The 21,757-nt window shown below is 39.9% G+C and overlaps 1 protein-coding gene across 1 annotated transcript in view; it reads left to right on the top strand.

The window, feature by feature from the left end:
• The window catches only part of LOC135113389 (zwei Ig domain protein zig-8-like), a gene marked incomplete at its 5' end in the record, with an annotated part of 94,132 nt that extends 76,283 nt beyond the window's left edge, over window positions 1-17,849 (top strand). Inside the window, 2 exons of the mRNA XM_064028645.1 lie at window positions 14,809-14,945; window positions 17,368-17,849. Of these exons, the coding sequence (XP_063884715.1) occupies window positions 14,809-14,945; window positions 17,368-17,492 (262 nt within the window). The remainder of the gene's footprint in view (window positions 1-14,808; window positions 14,946-17,367) is intronic.
• Window positions 17,850-21,757: the final 3,908 nt, after the last annotated feature.

The following is a 21,757-nucleotide window of genomic DNA, read 5'->3' as shown; positions in this document are numbered from 1 at the left end:
TGTGTGGGTATGCTGTAACTGTACTTACCAAGGTGGCTACGTGGTGAAGCACTGAGATGACAAGATGACTGGCACGAGTTCGAATCTCCGTTCGAATCTCCGTTTTTTTTGTGTGACGTGCGGTATTTAATGTTTCAGCGCGGCGAGGATCGTGTCTAGCCGGGGAGAGGCACACCAATCTGACCGCATTAGCCTCAACATTAATATTGTCGTCACCTCCACTTTCTGTTCCTGCAAGATGTTTTTTTCTATACTTCGTTGCACGAATATTCGACTGGTTTTTCATTTCTTTCTTGTTATATATTTTTTTTCTACATCAAGTTCTCTTTCGAATTACTTACCAATATTTGTCTTGTCAGTGCTTGCATATAAGCTTGAATATTTTTCGTGTCCTTCAATGCAAAAAATAATCTAGTTGCCTTTCATTTTTTTTCTTTTCATATCTTTTTATACAACCTGTGTTTTTAATCACTTACTAATTTCGTCACTCACTTTAAATGTACAAATATGTTCCATCGACTTCCATTTACTTCTTATTTCAGTATTTTCAAACACCAACCAGTGTTTCTAATCGCTTACTAATTTCACATCCACTTTATGCATCTAAGAGTTTTTTTTTTTTTTTCTGTCATTCAGAGAGGAAATGTTCTATTCACCCTTTATTCCTTTTTTTTTTTTTTTATTGTTTTCATACATCTGCCTTTGTTTCGAAACGCTTACTAATTTCCCTCGTCACATTTTGTATCTGCGTGTGGCAGTTTTTTTTTTTTTCTCTGTCGATCTGTGCACAAATGTTTCTATTCGCCTTTCATTTCTTTTTTTATATATATATTTTTATACATCAATCTCTGTTTCGAATCACTTATTAAATTGTTCGTCAGTATTTCCACCTGTGAGTGTTTTTTTTTTCTTTTTCTTTTCTGTATTGTTTTGTTTCTTGTTTGTCTTGTCTTCTATTTTCTCTCTTTAATGAATCGTTGTTTTAATGGCGCAGTAATTCCTCCCGTCACTTTTTGTACTTACATGTGATTTTTTTTTTTCTATTTTTCTGCTCTGATGTTTCCTGTTTGTCTAGTTTTTCATTCTCTTTTCTCTTTCCTATGAACCTCTGCATTAATGGCACGCTAATTTCTCCGTCACTTTTTATAACTGAGTGTGAGATTTTTTTATTTTTTATTTCTATTTTTTTTATTTTTTATTTTTTTTGTCCTTTAGTGCGTACTGTTGACCTTTACATTTTTTCTTTTCTCATTTTTTACGAACCTTCCTCTTTTTCTCTCTCTCTCTCTACATCGACCTCTACTTTAAACTGTTTACTAATTTACCACCCACTTATCAGTACGTGTGAGGGAATTCTCTCTCTCTCTCTCTCTCTCTCTCTCTCTCTCTCTCTCTCTCTCTCTCTCTCTCTCTCTCTCTCTCTCTCTCTCTCTCTCTCTTTCATTTATCATACGAACACTGCTTGACATGTCGTTTATTTTCCTTATCATTTTCTCAACTTTTCTACGCGTTTCTTCCTCTGTCACTTCTTCCACTAGTGTGTGTGTGTGTGTGTGTGTGTGTGTGTGTGTGTGTGTGTGTGTGTGTGTGTGTGACTTGCTTCTTTCAAAAGTTCTTTTTCTGAGTTTCCTTTCAGTTTTGAATCTTTGACCTGCTGACAATCTCTTCACAAAGCTTGTCAACTAAGAGGACTTGAGACAGAAGGAGACGACTAAAGACAATGATAACAACTACTGTAGGTTATTTATGACTGGGACTGTACATTGCCTGGCAAATTTCTTTCTTATAAACTTTCCTCTCAGTGATATAAATGATACTGAAGAAGAGCGTAAGATGGAAGTCAAGAAATGATGAAAGGGCATTAAATCAAGACTGTGACATAAAAGTGAGAAGACTGCTATAAAACTTTGTGATAATTAAGTTGGTATTTAGTAAGCGTAGCCGAAAAAAGAAAAAAAATAGAAAGAATGAGAGTGGTAGTGAAGAAAATCATAAGGTGGAAATTAAGGAAGAAAAGGCATTACATCAGAAGAATGAGATATAAAACTTTGAGAAAATTAAGTCATTACTAAGCAAGCAGGAAGAAAACTAGTAAGGGTGAGATGTGTCTTAGTGAAGGAAAATATACCGGATAAGTTAAGAGATAAAGAAAAAAAGATATTACATATGAAGGTCGTAATTCAAGACCATAAGATAATAAAGATGGTAATGAGTAAGAAAAGAGAAGAAAGATAGTAAGAAAATAAATAAAGACAGTGGAGTATACGAAAATGGCAACAAAAAATGGGGGAGGGGGAAGAAAAGAACTAATTTGTAAATGAAAGGAAAAACTGTCAATATGTAAAGTTAACAATTAGAAAAAAAAAATATATATATATAGCAGAAAAATAGTCACTAAATAGGAAGAAAACTGACAAGAATATAACGTTTTATTTTAGATTAAACTGAAAGTAAGAGTTAACAAAAAAAAAGATAAAGACTTACGTACATATATATTGAAATCAAGAAATATGAGTATTGAAATAGAAAATTTAAATATACTGTGATGTATGAAGAGATATAGCTCAGAGAGAGAGAGAGAGAGAGAGAGAGAGAGAGAGAGAGAGAGAGAGAGAGAGAGAGAGAGAGAGAGAGAGAGAGAGAGAGAGATTGGGCTAGAAAATAATCTTGCAATATAAAATAAAAAAAATAAAGAAAGAAAATGACATGATTCGAACAAAAATAAACGATTGATTTCAACTTTTTCTGCTTCCTGCCAATATAAAAGTTCCTACAGAAGCATTTTCTAGCCATCATTCTGCCATTATGCATGCAACCAAGTATTATTATTATTATTATTATTATTATTATTATTATTATTATTATTATTATTTATCATAGTTTTTATAGTTCTAAGTTTAATTAATTTATCGTACGACTTTTTTTTCTGTAAAAGAGTATTCTGTCAGTGGTCAGGGCAAAACAGCACACGCAATAAAATACAGTAAAAGAAAGAACGGGAGGGAAAAAAAGGAGTAAAGAAAGGAATGCAGGAACAAACGAACGAAAAAAGAAAAAAAAAGGAAGAAAGAATGAAAGGAACGAAAAAAACAAGCGAACGAAAGTAAAGGAGAAAGGAATGAATGAAGTAACGAACGAGGAAAGGAAAGAAATTTGGAATCAAAGGAAAAAAAAAAAGAAAAAGAAAGTAGGAAGGAAAGAAAGCAAAAAAGAAAGAGCAAGAAAGGAAAAAAAATTAAAGAAAAATATAAAAAGAAAAAGAGGCTGAAAGAAACGAACGAACAAACGAAAGAAAGAAAAAAAGAAAGGAAAGGAAGGAAGGAAAAATAAACTAAAGAAAAAACTAAGAAACTAAAGGAAAAATTAATGAAGGCAAGAAGGAAGGAGGCCAGGCAGTCAGCAAGTCATGCAGGCAGGCAGGCAGACAACAAAGAGGGACAGGAGTAATAAGGAGTTTAACACGTCCAATCACGAGTCTAGGAATGCCTCACTCAGCTGCCTCACTCCTGGCACGCTGGAATGAAGGTAATTAGACGCAAGACTGGGAGGAGGAGGAGGAGGAGGAGGAGGAGGAGGAGGTGGTGGTGGTGGTGGTGGTGGTGGTGGTGGTGGTGGTAGTAGTGGTGGTGGTGGTGGTGGTGGTGGTAGTACTTTAAAAAAAAATTGGTAAATAAGAGTGGCAGAAAAATAAAATTATATTCACTTATTGTTCTTGTTCTTTTTGTTCTCTTCCTCCTCTATTTCTTTTCCTTGCTCTTTTTCCTCTTATTTATCTTCCTCCTCCTCCTCTTCTTCCTCCTCCTCCTTTCTTCTTCTTCTTCTTTTATTATAATCACAGTATTATCATCACCACCATCACCATTATCCTTAAAACATAGTAATACCAAGATGGCGGCAGACAAGCTTCAGCAAAGTGGAGAGTTATGGCGATGGCTGGTGATGGTGGTGGTGGTAGTAGTGGTGGTGGTGGTGGTGGCGGTGGTATTATTAGTGGTGTTGGCAGACACGGTTGTGGTAGTGTTTTTCCTATTTTACATCCAATCTTTTATGCAATTCCTGTCTCTGATCAATATAATATCAGTCAATCAATGAATTCTCCAACCATTTAGTCAATCAGATAACAAATAATATAACTAATAATAATATAACTATCTATCTATCTATTTAACTATATGCCTTCTTACATACCTATATATTTATCTATCTACCTGTTTATTTTTTTATGTATTTATTTTTTTTTTACCCATCTTTTTTTTCACATGTCAAGAACACTGAACAAGGATACAGAAAAAACGCAGTCTCAAGATACAGTCTCGAACACCAAACCACACAAAAGAAAAGAAAAAAAAAATCAGTCAGCCAGTCAGTCAATCACCAACACCAGTGACAAAGAACAACACCTCACAACACAAACACACACACACACACACACAGAGCGACAAGGCAGGACACGGCAAGACAAGGCAAGGCGAGGCGAGGGCGTGTCAGGTCCTGCAATGTTTACTCGTGCCAAACAAAACCTTGCTAGTCTGTGTATCAAAACCTTCAAGCGGTGACTCGTGGCATTGACCGGTGAATTAGCGCTGAGTTACCGCCGCGTTTGGCTCGGGACGCGGGGAATGGTGGCCTTAACGCACCCAGGAAATTCCCAAACGACTTGAACTGCAAACACGTCCGTCACTCTGAACGCACGCGACTGGAGGTGGTAGACAGAGATGGGGGAGAAGCAGGGGGGAGGCGAGGTTGTGGATTGGTAGGGAGAAGCAGGAGGGAGGCGAGGAAGGTGGTAGGGAATGATAGGGAGAAGCAGGAGGGAGACAGGGAAGGGTGAGTGGCGGGAGGGAGACACGACTGAAGGAGTGGTCGCTGATTTGGGTTGAGGTTGATGTGCCATTCAGGTGTTTTTGTTTGTGTTACAGCGATGGGTGCCTGGTTGGATGTTCTGGGTGCCTGGTTGGGTGTTCTGGGTGCCTGGCTGGGTGTCTGGGTGCCTGGTTGGGTGTTCTGGGTGCCTGGTTGGGTGTCTGGGTGCCTGGCTGGGTGTCTGGGTGCCTAGTTGGGTGTTCTGGGTGCCTGGTTGGGTGTCTGGGTGCCTGGCTGGGTGTCTGGGTGCCTGGTTGGGTGTTCTGGGTCCCTGGCTGGGTGTCTGGGTGCCTGGTTGGGTGTTCTGGGTCCCTGGCTGGGTGTCTGGGTTGCATGGCGTGTTCCTCGTCACTGTCAAGCTCTGTTGTTTGTGAACGTGTGTTTTTCTTTTTTTTTCTCGGTTCTTTTATTTTGCGTTTCTCTCTCTTGTGATTCAGAATGTGTGTGTGTGTGTTTTTTTTTTTCTTTCAGTGTTGTCTTATCATTTTCATTATTTTTTCAAACAAGAATTCTTCAATAACGTACTCGTCCTCCTCCTCCTCCTCCTCCTCCTCCTCCTCCTCCTGCTGTTAGCCCTTTTCTTCTTGTTATGCTTGGTATTCTGCTTGTTCTTCATCGTGTCTTCCTTCCTCTTCATGCTCTTGCACCTTTTTCTTTTCTTATGGTTGCTGTATGAGGAATATTAAGCTCCTCCTTTTCTTCGTCTCTTTATCTTGTGCTGGTCATGCGGTGAAGTATGCGCCGGCGAGAGGGAAATACTTCAGTTTTGATGTAATCAGTGGAGATCAATGTCGAGTTGGGATAATTAGCGTGGGTAGTTTGAGTTAAAAAGTGTTGCAGTAATTATGGTGTCTGAGGGGGAGAAAAATATATCCCTTCATTCTTATCCCTCACAGTGAACTAAAATAAAAAAGAAATCATTGTAATCAGAAACAAAACAAAACGGAATAAGTAGTTTTTACCCAGGGGGAGGAATATCCTAAACAACAACAACAACAACAACAACAACAACAACAACAAACTGACATGCCTAAAGAAAGGAAGGCAAATCTATAACCTTCCTTTCTCATCCCTTCTCAAAAAGATTTGATGATTGTAATAATAATAAAAAATAGAAAAAAGAAAATTCACTCCTATCACAGGGAATACTGTCCCAAAAGTAATAATAAATTAGCATGGTAAAAGAAAGGAAAGAAGATCAATGGCCAGCTAAATAAGGAAGAAATAACAGACTGAAAAAAAAAAATGAGGGAAACAAAATTGACATGCTAGAAAAGAAAGAGAATCAATGACAAGCTAAAAAAAAAAAAAAAAAAAAAATAAAGCGAAGATAAATGACAAGCTAGAAAAAAAAAAGAAAAAAAAGTTTAATGGGAGATCAATGGCAGACTGAAAAAGAAAAAGGAAAAATGGAACATGAATGACAAGCTAAAAAAAAAAAGAAAAGAAAAATCAATGAAATGGCAGATTCAAAAAAGCAGTAAAAAGGATGAAATTGACGTGGCAAAAAAGCAAAAATCAATTACAAGTAAAAAAAAAAAACGAAAATCTGAATGTCAGACTCGAAAAGGAGAGAGAGGAATGGATTTCAAAATTTATACTTTCAATAAACAATCCTAATGGCAAGCTAATGAAAAAAATACTAAAAAAAAATATATCACCTTAAAAATAGAGAATGAAAAGAATGTAAATGATAAAAACAACAAAAGAAAAACGAAAAGAACACAAACTGATAGATTAAAAAGAAAACATGGAAAGAACACAATTAGTAAATTAGAAAGAATACCAACGAAAAAAATATTAATTAAGAGATAAAAAAAAAAAAAAGGAAATGGAGAAAGGAAGAAAAAGAAAGAAAAATAACAACGAAACGACACAAAACCGAAGAAATTGACAGACAGCACTCAATACCACAGCAGGAATAATGCACTGGCCTTTGCTTCTTCAGATGATCAGTGTTTGCAGGAATGAGTTTCAGCTGACGTTGTGACGCGCTGACTTGATGACGCCCTGACTTGGTGTCATGCTGACGTGGTGACGCGCTGACATGGTGATGCGCTGACGTGGTGACGCACTGACTTGATGACGCCCTGACTTGTTGTCGTGCTGACGTTGTGACGCGCTGACATGGTGATGCGCTGACGTGGTGACGCACTGACTTGGTGACGCGCTGACTTGGTGACGCGCTGATTTGGTGACGCGCTGATTAGGTGACGCGCTGACTTCGTGACGCCCTGACTTGGTGACGCGCTGATTTGGTGACGCGCTGATTTGGTGACGCCCTGACGTGGTGACGCCCTGACTTGGTGACGTACTGACTTGGTGACGCGCTGACTTGGTGACGCCCTGACTTGGTGACGCGCTGACTTGGTGACGCGCTGACTTGGTGACGCCCTGACTTGGTGACGCCCTTACTTGGTGACGCCCTGACTTGGTGACGCGCTGATTTGATGACGTCCTGAATTGGTGACGCCCTGACCTGGTGACGGGCTAACTTGGTGACGCGTTCACTTGGTGACGCCCTGACTTGATGACGCTCTAACTTGGTGACCCGTTGATGTGGTGACGACCTGACTTGGTGACGCGCTGACTTGGTGAAGCACTGACTTGCTGACGCGCTGACGTGGTGACGCGCTGACGTGGCGATGTATAGACATGATGACGCGCTGATGTAGTGATGCGCTGACGCAGTGACGCGATGATGTGGTGACGTGTTGACGTGGTGACGCGCCGATTCGGTGACGCGCTGACGAGGTGACGTGGAAGCTTGGTGAGTAGGGAGGTGGATCCAGGGCCACGCCTCTACTGGTTTGTTGGCTAGGCGCTCACCAATCATGCAGGGCGCGTCGTGAGGGTAATTACAGCGCGGTAATGAGCCAGACTTGTGCTGGCTCGGGACGGACAGTAACTGTGCCGCCCTGCTGTTTGTAAGCTTGTTAAGAGGCGTAGTGGCGCTGCGTAGGCCCGTTATGGTGTTTATGGCGCTGCGTTATTATGTGGTGGCCTGGTGTACAGTACTGGTGTAGTAGTGGTGTAGTAGTAGTAGTAGTAGTAGTAGTAGTAGTAGTAGTAGTAGTAGTAGTAGTAGTAGTAGTAGTAGTAGCAGCAGTAGTAGTAACAATAGCAGCAGAAGCAGCAGCAGCAGCAGTAGTAGTTTACTAAAAAAAAAAATATATATAACTTTCATATTTTAAAAATATCATAAAATCATCATAAAAAGAAACATGAAATAGAAACATTTTGTCCAAACACACACAGACACACACACACACACACACACACACACACACACCGCTTGGTCTGTCAATTATGAGACTGACTTTCATGCCTCCCTCGCGCTGCAAAGGTCTTCACTGAGCAGCGAGCAGTTATTGTCCTTCAGCAAGAGTGTGTGTGTGAAATTGGAAAGATCTGAGGCCCGTGTTCCTAAACGTTTAGGCGGCTTTTATATATATATATATATATATATATATATATATATATATATATATATATATATATATATATATATATATATATATATATATATATATATATATATATATATCAAGGAGACGGACCATTGGTAAAAAGAAAGAAAAGAAAAAAAATAGCTCATCTTGTACTGCTCATTCAAAAAGAGAAAAGAAACAGGACGAGAAACAAAGAGTCAGTCAATTTAGTTCTAGGTCAAGTCTATTATAAGCAATCTTTAGCGGAAGTTACAGAGCCACCCAGGATTAAGTATTATATGTAAATAGAACTACAGAAACTCCAAGCCTTATCTTATCTGGGAGAGTGATGCTGAAAAGCACGTGATTCTGAAGACCTCGATAAAAAAAAAGGAGAGAGAGAGAGAGAGAGAGAGAGAGATATGGACAATGGCCAATTACACACGCAAAGAAAAACAAAAACAGAAAGATTAGTAAAAAAAAAAAAAAAAACACGGGATTCAGTATTACTTGTAGATAAAATAAAAAAGAATACAGAAATTCTAGACTTTCTCGGGGAGGATAATGCTGAAGACTCCAGCACGTGGCTCTCAAAACGTAAAAAAAAAAAAAATAATAATAATAAATAAATAAATAAGTAAAGCACAAGAAAGAAAGAGACACCGGCTGGTAAAAGAACACGGAATTCAGTCATACTCGTAGATAGAATCATAGAAACACCAGGCTCTCCCCGGGAGCTTAAAGCTAAAAAAGCACGTGATTTTCTAGGCCATAATGTAAAGAAAAAAAAAAAAAAAGAGAGAGAAAAAGAGAAACACACTTGCCAATTACACACGCACACGCACACAAACAGGAGAGAAAGAGAACTACACTCGTAGGAACTCTTAAGCTTTCCCCGGGATGTTAAAACTTAGAAAAAAAAAAAAAAAACATGATATCTAAGACCATGATAAAAAAGAAAAAAGAAAAAGAGAGTGAGGGAGAGAAAAAGAGACACTGGCCAATCACACACGCACACTAACACAAGGACAGGTATGCTGGCCTCTCCCCTCGTGCCGGGCCACCATCACGCCTCCTTGCCTCGCCTCAGTGCCTGTTAGCTCCTGAATGATCGCAAGCCGTGCCGGGAACAGAGGGCCGGCTGGAGTAAGTCACCACCTGGCTAGCCGCTGACCTTCTGATTAAGAGGCGCGCATGCTAACCACCACGCCAGCACGCCACATTGATTACTCCCAGCACGTGAATGTCTCGATCACGTGTCTTCACCTTGGACTTCGGACTGTGTGAAATATTATTGTAGCCAGACCGTCGAGTGAGTAGCAGTGACGCACTTGATTCTGTACACTTCTGCGCCGCACCTCCACTGCATTTTACTTGGTTATACGGGTTTTTAGGGTTGTTTTTACTGTTCTAAGGACACATCAACACGATTTTTACATTATTGACAAGATAAATACTTCTGCCACGCACCTCCCTTCCACTACATTTAGAAGGCTCTACCTAAAGTGACAAGGGTTTCTAAGGGTGTTTTTATAGTTCTAGTGGCAGATTAACAAGATTTCTACATAATTAGCAAGAGAAACACTTTTGCACGGTACATCCACTAGATTCACAAGTATAGTTAAAGTTACACGGGTTTCTAAGGGTGTTTTTTTTTTTTTATGGTTCTAGTGACATTTTAACGTGATTTCCATATTAACAGAAAAAAAAAAAAAAACACTTTTGCATCGCACCTTCACCCAAGTTGAGTTTACATGTTTTTTTTTTAAAGATGTTTTCACGGTTCTGGTAACAGATTCACAAGATCTCTGTGTTATCAACATGATAAACACTCTTAAGAATCCGGCTATTTATCTGTGGGATTTGAAAATAGTCGTGGTGAGAGAGCAAAGCGTTTGATAATACCGGCATGTGTGTGTGTGTGTGTGTGTGTGTGTGTGTGTGTGTGTGTGTGTGAATTAGGCGACTCACGCAAGCGCCGCGCCGAGGCTTATACTCTGGAAATGTCTGAAGATTACCTACATTATGCCGCCTCGTTTGTAGGAGCAGCCTTCACAGCGCCGCGTGCTGCTCGTTACGGCGCAGACAAGGCGCTGTTTGGGTCTTGCCAGGCGAGCCACCACTGCACTGCACAACACACGACACAGCAGCGTACGTTTGGCTAGAGCATTCACAATAAAAGGCATCGTTACCATCCTCATCATTATAATCATTATCATCTTCACTACACCACCATCATCATTCTCATCATTGTCACCATCATCATCATCATCTTCACTACACCACCATCAACATTTTCATCACTGTCACCATCATCATCATCATCATCATCATCATCATCATCATCACCATCATCATCATCACCAGTGTATATACTTATCTCCCTCATGCTTCTCCACTAACACCATCATCATCATCATCATCATTCTCTATAATTCCACTGAAAAACAAAGACTGCCTTCATCTTCCTCCACTTACTTCTGTCAGAGCCCTTACACACACACACACACACACACACACACACACACACACACACACACACAGAGTAAAGTTTTTGACCTCTATTCTATTCTCAGCATTGGTAGTGATCTTTGTGGTACCGACACAGCCTCGTTCTTTCTACAGTTATATCCTTTTATGTTGATGTGCAATTGTATGGATGCAATAAATAACATCATATACATAGATAAGGACTCGTTTTATTTATTCATTTACTTATTTATGTTTTTGTGGTATTGACTCTTATAGCGGCGAGAGGTCTTCGTTTAAAAGGTGTTCGTTCACTCATTTTGCTCTATTTTCGTTTACTTACGTTTTTTTTTTTTTTTTTTTTTTTGTTTGCTCTACGTTTTACTGTTTTAGTTGTTTTTTTTTACGTGCATTCACTCGTTTTTTCCTGTTTCGTTTTATTATTTCTACGGTTATTGGTTTGACTTTTTATAGCTTACTTGTTTGATTTTTTTTTTTTTAGTTCACTTGTTTTATTTCGTTTTGAATGTATTTGCATTATATTTAGTTATTTTACTCGCCTTATACATATACACACATGTTTCACTCGCATTTTCCCAACTTCCATTCACCATTTCTCATTTCTCGTTCCTTACTTCCATTTCTCCTTCCCAACTTCCATTCTGCATTTCTCATTTCTCGTTAACTACTTCCATTTCTCCTTCCCTACTTCCATTCAGCATTTCTCAATTCTCGTTTATTTATTTATTTATTTTTCATGTATTCACGTTACTCATTTTATAATACTCGCTTAATCCTACATTTACTCGTTTTACATTTCCTCGCTCAATCTATCCAACATTCACTCACCCAATCATTACTACATATACTCGTCTTCCAATGCCTCGTTTAATTACTCCCACATTAGCTCGCCTCACTCGCATCATTTTTACTCCCTGCACTGAGGCTACACTCCGGTACTGGCTCTAGTTCGCTCCGGCTCACTCGTGGCTCACTCAATAAGACCTCTCGGCTTTCACGGGCGCGAGGGAAAAGTCTGCGGAGGTATAAGGGCGCTGGAATGGTTTCCTGATACACTTTCCGCCCCAAAGTTACGACGGTGTTAGGGCGGCGGGAGGGTCGACGATGTGCTTAGAGTGGCGGATGGAGGGCGGATGGAGGAAGGAGGCGGGAGGAGGCGGGAGGGAGGCGTGAAGAGGGAAGCTTTGATGGCCTCGCTGGAATGATAGCAATATAATAGAGACTTGAGGGTAATAGTGACACAGACTTGGTACACAGAAGATCCTCAGGTTTCGTTATCAGAACAGGATTAGAGAGAGAGAGAAAAAAAAATTAGGACAAAAGTAACAGGCATGGTTCTAATATAACACGTTATGTGTAATATAGACGAAGTGAAATGGACAAGATCAAAAGAGCGAGTTATCAGAACAGGACAAGAAGTGATAGATATAATGCTCTAAGTATGACATTCTTAGTGGTCGAGACAAGTTCCTCAGTGTTCGTTATCAGAATGGGACAAGAAACAGCAGGAATTATACTAATATAATAAAGAGTTAGAACCATATTCCAAACACTTTTGTGCCGCACACCCACTAAATTTAAAAGGCTCTAGTTAAATTTATTAAGGGTGCTCTTATGGTTCTAGCGACAGATTAACAAGATTTCTAAATTATTGACAGGAGAAGCACTCTTGAAAACCCGGCTTATCATCTCTGTGGGTTTTGGAAATACTCGTGGTGAGTGAGATGAGTGTTTCCGAATATAGGCGTAAAAGTGAGAAAGTGGTAGAGAAGATTCTTAGGGTTAAAAATTAAAAAGGACAAAAAGTAATGAAATAATAATAATAATAATAATAATAATAATATAATAGAGAATATGTAAAACAAGATTTTCACTGTTATAAATCAAGATATGGTAAGAAGTAATGGGTTCAAGCTTGATAAGATTAGATTTTAAAAGAGAGAGAAGGATATTGGTTCTCAAAATAGACTGGCAGAAGGAGGGAGGCGAGAGGAGGCGTGAGGAGAGGGGAAACTTTAATGGCCTTGCTGGAATGATGCTAACATAATATACTGTTAAGTGTGATATAAACTCGAGTTCTGAAACGCTTTGCCCTCTCATAAACACTATTTTTTTTCTAAAGCTAGTTATGAACAGACAGGTTTTTCATGCGTTTGTCTCATAGGGATGCAGAAACCTTGTTAAGTATCACTACAACCGTAAAAACGCCTCTGAAAACAATGATGACTTCCACTACAGTCTGTTAGAAATAAATGAGATTATACACCGAAGCATTTCTGAATATGAACAATAAACTTGGTGATGAAAACACGATCCGTAAGGTAAGTAATAAAAATATAACAAGAAGTAACAATATAATACGCACGTGTAGACTTTAAATGGTACGGACAAGATTTTCAGGGTTAGTACGGAGAATAGGACAAAGGAATGATACTAATATGACAGTCTATTGTGATATAGACTTAAAATGAATCGAGTAGACAAGGTTAGTTACCAATATCAGACAACAAGTAACAAGAATGATACTAATATAAAACAGAGTTAATTTTCAGGGTTAGTATGCAGAATAAGACAAAGGAATGATACTAATACGATAGAGTGTATTGTGATATAGACTTAAAATTAATCGAGTAGACAAGGTTATTTACCAGTATAAGACAACAAGTAACAGGAATGACACAAATAAAATACAGATTTCATTAAATGTGACAAAGTGATACAGACAAGGTCCTTACGTTGAACACACCATGACAGAAGATTTTGTGAGCAGGCAAATGCTTTATAAAGTGTGTATTGCAATTTCTTTGTGAGCGAGCATATAAGAGTGTATGCGTGTGTATGCATGTATGAGTAGGTATTTCATATATCCATACTGTACATATATCTGAGGTATCTTATATACCAGTGTGTGTGTATAGTCGACTTCCATTCCTTTGTTAACTGAATATTATATATGTAGGAGGTCCGTTGAAGAGCTGCGGCTCACTGGACCAAAATATGTTATTATATATCATTAGTGTTATTTATATACTGTACATTATGATTAACAGTTTCAAAAAGTGTCAAAGTTCTCTCCCGTTGTCAAGAGTTAAGCCATGCAGAGTGTACACACGCAAACACCGTACGATACACATTCCATATTCCTCCCAACAAGACATCGGCTGGGAAGGAAAACGCGGCGAGGGTACAAAACATGAAAAAGGTAAGAAGGCAGGTGCACACAGCTCGGAAGGTGGTGAGTCCTTTACTTCTGACGCGACAATCCACAAGAAACAAATATTGACGTGGCATTTAAATACAAGTTTTCGTTTTCAGCATGTGCTTTATTCTCGTCACTGTAACCTGTATCTACAAGTTCCTTTCTTCCTAACAACATCTTCCCCACAGCCTTGCCACGTAAATCTCGTTCTGGCTCTACAGTCTCTCTAAATGTGTCTGCTTAGATGCCCATGTCTTATTTACATACGTCTAATTAAATAGTTAGGTCACTTAAATTTTGTTTTCTATTTCTACAGCCACCTACACGTACTTATTCCTTTATACAGGTCTTCTGCCTCTTCACATACCCCCTACGTGTGTCCATTACAATATTCACGCCCTGTTTTCCCTCTCCACAGCCTCTCCACAAAGCCAGTTTAACCTCCACGTCTTGTCCTGCCTCTCACACTCCCCCCATACACGAGTCTACTCAAAAATTCAATTCTACCTCTTCACATCCTCCCTACACGTGTCCATCCCAGTGTCCGCGGCCTGTCTCCCCTCTCCACATCCTCTCTACAAAGTCAGTTTAACTTTCACTGCTTGCTCTGCCTCTCACATTCTCCATACACGTTTCTATTTAAACATCGGTTTGTTCTGTTTTATATTCTCTCTACATGTGTCTATTCTCTCTCCACAGTCAAATTAACTTCCACACCTAGTCCAACCTCTCACACTCCCCATGCTCTTGTCTATTCGAACAGGTATCCCCGCCACGTCTCTCTCTCACACACCCTCTCTACAACCCACGTCTTTCCCTCCGCAGCCTCAAGACGGAGCTGCGCGGGTCTGTGGCTCGCTCGTGGCTGCGCGTGACTCAGGCGGGGCGTCGGGACTCCGGCATCTACTACTGCAACGTGACCAACCTCGCCGCCGCCAGTGTGACCATCCACGTGGTGCCCGGTGGGTCCCGCGTTCTTCTGGCGGCTGTCTGGTTGTGCTGGTGATGATTTTTAGGAAGAATTTGAGCTCTTTTTGCGAATTAGTGTTTGAAGTAAAGGTCAGATCTGCGCCTCTCGTCTTGGTGCACTAATGGTGGGTAAGGAGTGTTTGGAAGGAAAGATGTGAAGGAAATAAGCTCGGAGGAAGGTCCATAAAGGGAGCAGGATCGAGCTTGCATCATATACTGAGCATTATACTCGCCATAAAGCTTCTCAACCCAAGCGTAATGAACTGTAACATGAACTATATTGTTGATGACTATGCAAATATGCTTTCATCTCTTCGTCTATTTATCTTTTATTAAAATAAGATAAATTTATTCAGGCAATGATTCGATAGTATTTAATTAAACATTGATTTAGTGGGATAACGCAAAATCAAGGCTCATACAACTGTGATGCGAGGGAAGTGACGAGGCGGTGAAAGCCAGAGGTTCCACTGACGTCATGAGCAGGGCGCGGACGGCTGGCTGACAAACCTTTTTTTTTTTTAACCTGACAATGATAACCCCTCTCAGTGACCCAGCCGATGCAGGAACCAGTGCCCCCAACACCCCTTGCATACGCTCTTCACTGATGGCACACAGGAATACAGAGGAATACACAGGAAAGACAGCTGCCAAAACACTTGTATTTTAATTAGCGGATCTGCTAAACAATATCAAGATCCAAGAAAGTACGAATGAGGAAGAGAGAGAGAGAGAGAGAGAGAGAGAGAGAGAGAGAGAGAGAGAGAGAGAGAGAGAGAGAGAGAGAGAGAGAGAGAGAGAGAGAGAGAGACCCTCAGGCAAGTTGTAAAACCACGTCCTCTGAAGCTCCCAAGGGTCAGGGAAGACGAGAAATAACTCTATTGACGTGTGTGTGTGTGTGTGTGTGTGTGTGTGTGTGTGTGTGTGTGTGTGTGTGTTTACGTGTTTGTCGTGTAGAGGACCTAAGCAGCACTTGTTTGATCCTGTCTCCGTGTCTATATTTATCCAGGTTTCCCATTAGTTCATGTCCACTTGCCTCTACTCTTACTCCCTCTCCCTCTTTCTCCCTCCTTTCTCAGTGCGTGTGTGTGCAAGTGCGTGTGTTCTCATGTTTACTAACGAGCCACTTGCATGTATTTCGTGGTCACTAATTCACGCAGCAAGAAGGAGAAGAGGAAGCGAGGGGCGGGGAGTGGGAGTGAGATCGAGCGGGTCTGATGGGATGGGAACGGGATGCTTAGTTAGCTGACCGGAGATGGCCGAGAGCGAACCTAAGAGAGGAGAACAGGAAGAGAGGGAGAGAGGGTTGTTTCTTACGTTGCTTCTCCCTTACGTAACATTCCCTCCCGCCCTCTCGCTACATAAGTAATCATCTCAGATCTCTACTGGACAGGCTGATTTTTTTGTGAGTGCCTTGTCTGCCGGAGAGAGTGGTACTGTCATGGCACCGGCTACAGTTACTTGGCATTACATTCTGCAGGGGTTGTGGAGATCTGGGTAAATTAGTGATGTTTGTAACTATTTCAGCTGCTGCTTCAACTATGCTAGGTTCATTTAATGTATAATGTAGGGTTCTATTGAAGTTCTTGAGTGTGTTTTAGTGGGAAAGGTGATACTTTAACTACTATTTCAATTACTAGTTCGTTAAATATATGTGGGATTTTAGTTACGAAGTTTGAGTTAGTTTTAGGCGAGAGAGAGAGAGAGAGAGAGAGAGAGAGAGAGAGAGAGAGAGAGAGAGAGAGAGAGAGAGAGAGAGAGAGAGAGAGAGAGACTTAAACAAACCTTCCAGGGTACATTTTCTTCACACACTAAATAAGTTAGACGCGTTCCTCTCCCCATCATGTCTCCGTGCCTCTTAGTAGCCACCGTGCATAATGAAGGACTGCCACGTGTAGACCTAATGGCTTCTTGCATCTTTCCTTTATGTTACGTAGGTGCTACATTTGCTTTGGGGACGTGTACTTCCCCATCACTACCTCTTCTATAATGACCGGTGTTCCTTCTCAGTATAGACTCCTACATGTATATACACCGTGTTCTTCCTCTCCACAATCTCTTGCTTCTATAATGATCCTTTCCCTCCCCACCACGATCTTTACTTCAATAACGACCCGTGTTCCCTCCCAGTATACGCTGAGTCACCACCACAGCCGCCTACCTCTATATAACCAGATGCCTCTCCAGTAAACTTCTGTTTCTCTATACCTTCCCGTGTTCCTTTCCCGCATGTCACCCTGTCCCTTTGTAAAACCCCCAGTTACTCCCCACCACACCCTCCTATCTTTATATAACTCTGTGCTCCTTGCTCTATATCCCCCCTATCTCTTTATACAGCCTCGTTTCTCCCCGCAGCGCCCCTCTCCTTTACTCCTCTCAGCCTAATGAAGCAGCTAACCAAGTGTTGCTTCACAGACGAGTACCCGGCGGCCATCCAGCGCGCAGCGAGTGTCTCAGCGAGCGGCGTCACCGTGCTGGCCGCAGTGCTGGCCTCACTCACCGCCGCCCTGCTCGCCGCCGCCCCGCCGCCTCACAGATAGCAGCGCGGGACGCCAGGCGGAGCGCGTCCCACTGAGTAGAACACGGGCACGCCAGCCACCCAGCATGACCAGTGAAGGAGTAGGAGGGTCGCCGCCCCCCATCACTCTCCACCACTTTGCCCCGCCCTTGCTGTCCGATCATTGATGTGCACCCCAGCAATACCTGGACCACCACCCCGCCCCCCACCCCCAGATCCCTTCCCCGCCCCGTCCCCTGCCTCCCCCCAGCACCCAGGCCACCGCTGTGTAGATGTATCCGCTGTGGACTTTGCTGTGTGATGTTTCCTTAGTTTCTTTACACATGTTTCCTGTGTATTGATTGTACTGGTCAATAAAGTACTACTGTATTATTCCCCAGTGGGTGTTTGCTTCACGTCCTCCCTCCAGCAGCCACATCACGGCGGTTACTTTTATGGTGGACATGTTGCAGTGATGTGTGTGTTCCGTGACGCATCAAGAGAAAACAATGCTGAGTGAAAACGATGCCATGTGATTTGGAGAGGAAAAACCAACACTCGCAGACAACAACCACAATATCAACAACAACAGGAACAATACCAGCAACAAATAAAATAAACAGGTAAGTAAACAGATAAATAACACATATAATACAAACAAACAACAAAGCAACAATACAAATACATTGCGGAATAACACACACACACACACACACACACACACACACACACACACACACACTGCTCGGCTCGGTGGTGAGGGGAATAATGACCACAAATTAATAGGTACGTAGAGACCTATCACGTAACCACTGTGACCTTTACCTCCACCAGCAGGAAGTATGTCAGTTACTAATAAGCCCTCAGTAGCAGCATAGTACCACATACACGGGCTCGAACAGTGTTGACGGGGAGGTTGGCAGTATATGATGATGCAACACTCAGTCACCGTTACCAAAACCATGAGAATGATGCATTTTTAACGCCTTCATTACGGAAAAATATAACATTTACCTTAGCACGATTTTGTAATGGTACCCGGAATACAATTAAACTGGTGTAGTATTGCTGAGGCAAACCAGACAAGAAAGATAAGGTGAGAGAAACACAGCGATTATTTCTTTTAACGCCTTCATCACGACAACTATCATCTGCAAACTCAACACGATCTAGTAAAGTTAAACGGAATACAAAAAAAAAAAAAAAGCGATGGCGTGGTACTGAGAAAATGAAGAAAGACAAGAAGGATAAAGTGAGAGAGAACAGAAATGATTTTTAACGCCTCCATTACAACAGTCATCACCTTCAACTTAACATGATGTACTCGTTGTTATAGTATCCGGAAAAAAGACTTATCCGGTGTCGTGGTACTAAAGGAAGACAAGGAACAAGAGGAGGACAAAGTGAGTAAAGACTGAAGGAAGATAAGAAGGATAAACTGAGTAAAGACTGAAGAAATAAGGATACAAAATGAGTAAATATTGTACTTACTGGTGCTGTACAGGAGGTGGCTTACCCCTACAGATGAAGCGTTGCCAATACAGTGATAAGTAAGGCTCCTCAGTGTCTGTGTGAGGGAGAAGAGTAGACGGGTATTATAAAGTATACCCGGATACAATAGAGGTGGCTGTTGTGGATGGTGGCAGCGCAGGGATATGTTATGCAAGAGTATAAGAAAATAAGGGAAGCTGCAAGAAGCCATCAGGCCTACACGTGGCAGTTCCTGTACGAAACATAACTGCCTATCTTCTCTATCATCTCCATCCATAAATCTGTCTAATCTTCTTTTTAATTAAGCTCCCTAATGACTCAGCACCAACAACCCGATTACTGAGTCCGTTCCTGAGTATAAATAAGACTGAAGAATGAATAATAATAATAATAATAATAATAATAATAATAAAATAATAATAATAATAATAATAATAATAATAATAATAAGTAAAAAGAAAATAATCATAAAAAAAATAAGGTACAGTTGAGAATAAAGAAATATGGTGAGCAAATTCATAGAAAATAGTTATAAAGAGCTACACAAGACAATTAAAATAAGGAACAAAATAAAAAATAAATAATAAAAAATTAAGAATACTAAAAATAGCTGTAATAAACCAATTTTTAATACAGGAAATAACAGAAAATATGTACACAAAACAGCAAAAAAGAAAAAAAAATCACTTTCTCTCATATAAAAGCTTAATCCACAAAATTATCAACCTGCCAAACAAAACAAAAACCTGCTTTATTTGCCATCACGCTAAACAAACAATAAGCAAAATGGATAAACAGAATCAGCGAAAATTTAAACACGAAATAATGGGGAAAAAAAAGAATAAATGCATTGAGCGAGTGTATTTTGTATCCCTGAAATTAAAAAGGCGTGAAACTCAACGAATCATTAATTAAACAAACAAGCAATTACGCACACAAACAAATGCGCATCAGCTCTGTCGTGTGATTGGCTGAAAAAAGTGTGGCTCAAAAAATTAAAAAAAATAAAATAAAAATAAATAAAAATGAAGGTAAATAAATGAATAAAAAGGTCAGCAAATCAAGGTGTAAACAAGTAATTAGTGAAATGAATGCCGGTGCGCTGCTACTGCTTGTCTTTTTTTTTTCATTATTTTCTACCTGAGTAGTGGAAAAAAATACAGGGACATTTATTTATTCATTATTTACTGTAGTTTTTGCATCTGATTCGTCTTGTTACTTTATTTATTTATTTATTTTTAGCTGGAGTGATGAAAGGAATACAACTTTCACTTATTTATTTATCTATTTTATTTATTTATTTATTTTATTTACTTTTTTTTTTTTTTGCATTCAGTGATGAAAAATGTACCTTTATTTATCTGTTTATTTATTTATTTTATCACATCCGTCTATTTTTTCTTCTTTTTTTTTTACTTTTCTTCGTGTCGTGCTCATAATAAAAAAAAAGTCTGCCATAAGTAAACAAATAATTATAATGCATAAATAATTCAGTAAAACCAGTCATTATTTTCTATCTTTTATATCTTTTTTTCTTATCTTAGCGATCTCATAATTATATAAAAAAAAATCAAATGGCATAAGAAATTAAAGGTTAAAAACATCGCTCATATTTATTTATCTATTTGTTTTTTTTTTTTTTTTTTTCTTATTCCTGAGTGCATTTCTTTGCCAACAGACCTGCAGCTTTAATGTAATTTGGATTTTTTGTGTATAGAAATGTGGTCTGGATGATTTCAATGACTTTTTGTTAGGGTTTTTATATTTGTCTTAACAGGACGTCAAAAATAGATGGATAGATAGACAGAAAGATAGATAGATAGATAAAATGACAGCTATTGATAGACAGATAAGACAGACGGACAGACTGATATAGACAAATAGACAGACCGATAGATAGATATACAGATAGACAGATAGATGATAGATAGACTATACAAGTACCATAATCACTGCCTTCGGACACAGCCCTACACTGTGTCCGCCACCCTCCTATGCTTTTCGCCTCTCAGTCATTTTGGCGGGATCTCTGTGACGTTTCCCGCGCGCCTTGCTTACTCCTCAGTCAGTCAAGAGTCGAGTCTCGGGTAGCCTCAGGCCCAGACTTGGCGGGCTGGCGCTCTCTGTATCTCCCCAGTATTTCTGTATAATAAACGGCATCCTCTGTACTGTATTTCCCTGAGCATCCTGCAGCATCCTGAGCACACCAGGGGGAACTCTACTACCAACAAGACTACAAGAAGTTAATCCTTGTACAATATAGTTAGGTAGATAGATAAATACAGACAGACAGACAGACAGACAGATAGATAGATAGATAGATAGACAGAAACAGACAGACAGAAAAATAGATAGATAGGTATCCAGATAGATGGATAGATAGATATATAAATACATAGACAAATAGATAGATGAACAGATAGATAACAGCTACACAAAGACAGACAGATAAGAGAATGGATAAAAAAAGCAGATATATTAATTAACTGATTAAGTAGATGGACTGATCAATAGATTTATACATAGATAAATACAGATAGATAGATAGACTGATAGATGATAGACAGACAGACAGACAATCTGATAGACAGACATATCAGACATATAGACAGACAAATCAGACAAACACACACACACACACACACACACACACACACACACACCAAGACAGACAGCCAGCCAGTCAGATTGACATAGATTCATCGGTGACCACAAATTGTTGGACACTTCACACTCACACTGGCGAGAGCAATAAAACAAAGGAAATTTATCGTTCACTCTAAAATTACCTCGTTGGCGCGACGCTGACACACACAC

This window comes from Scylla paramamosain, chromosome 25 (genome assembly GCF_035594125.1).
Source record: "Scylla paramamosain isolate STU-SP2022 chromosome 25, ASM3559412v1, whole genome shotgun sequence".
Classification (NCBI taxonomy): domain Eukaryota; kingdom Metazoa; phylum Arthropoda; class Malacostraca; order Decapoda; family Portunidae; genus Scylla; species Scylla paramamosain.
Note: the sequence above shows the minus strand (reverse complement) of the source record. Positions and strands in the feature narration are given on the sequence as shown.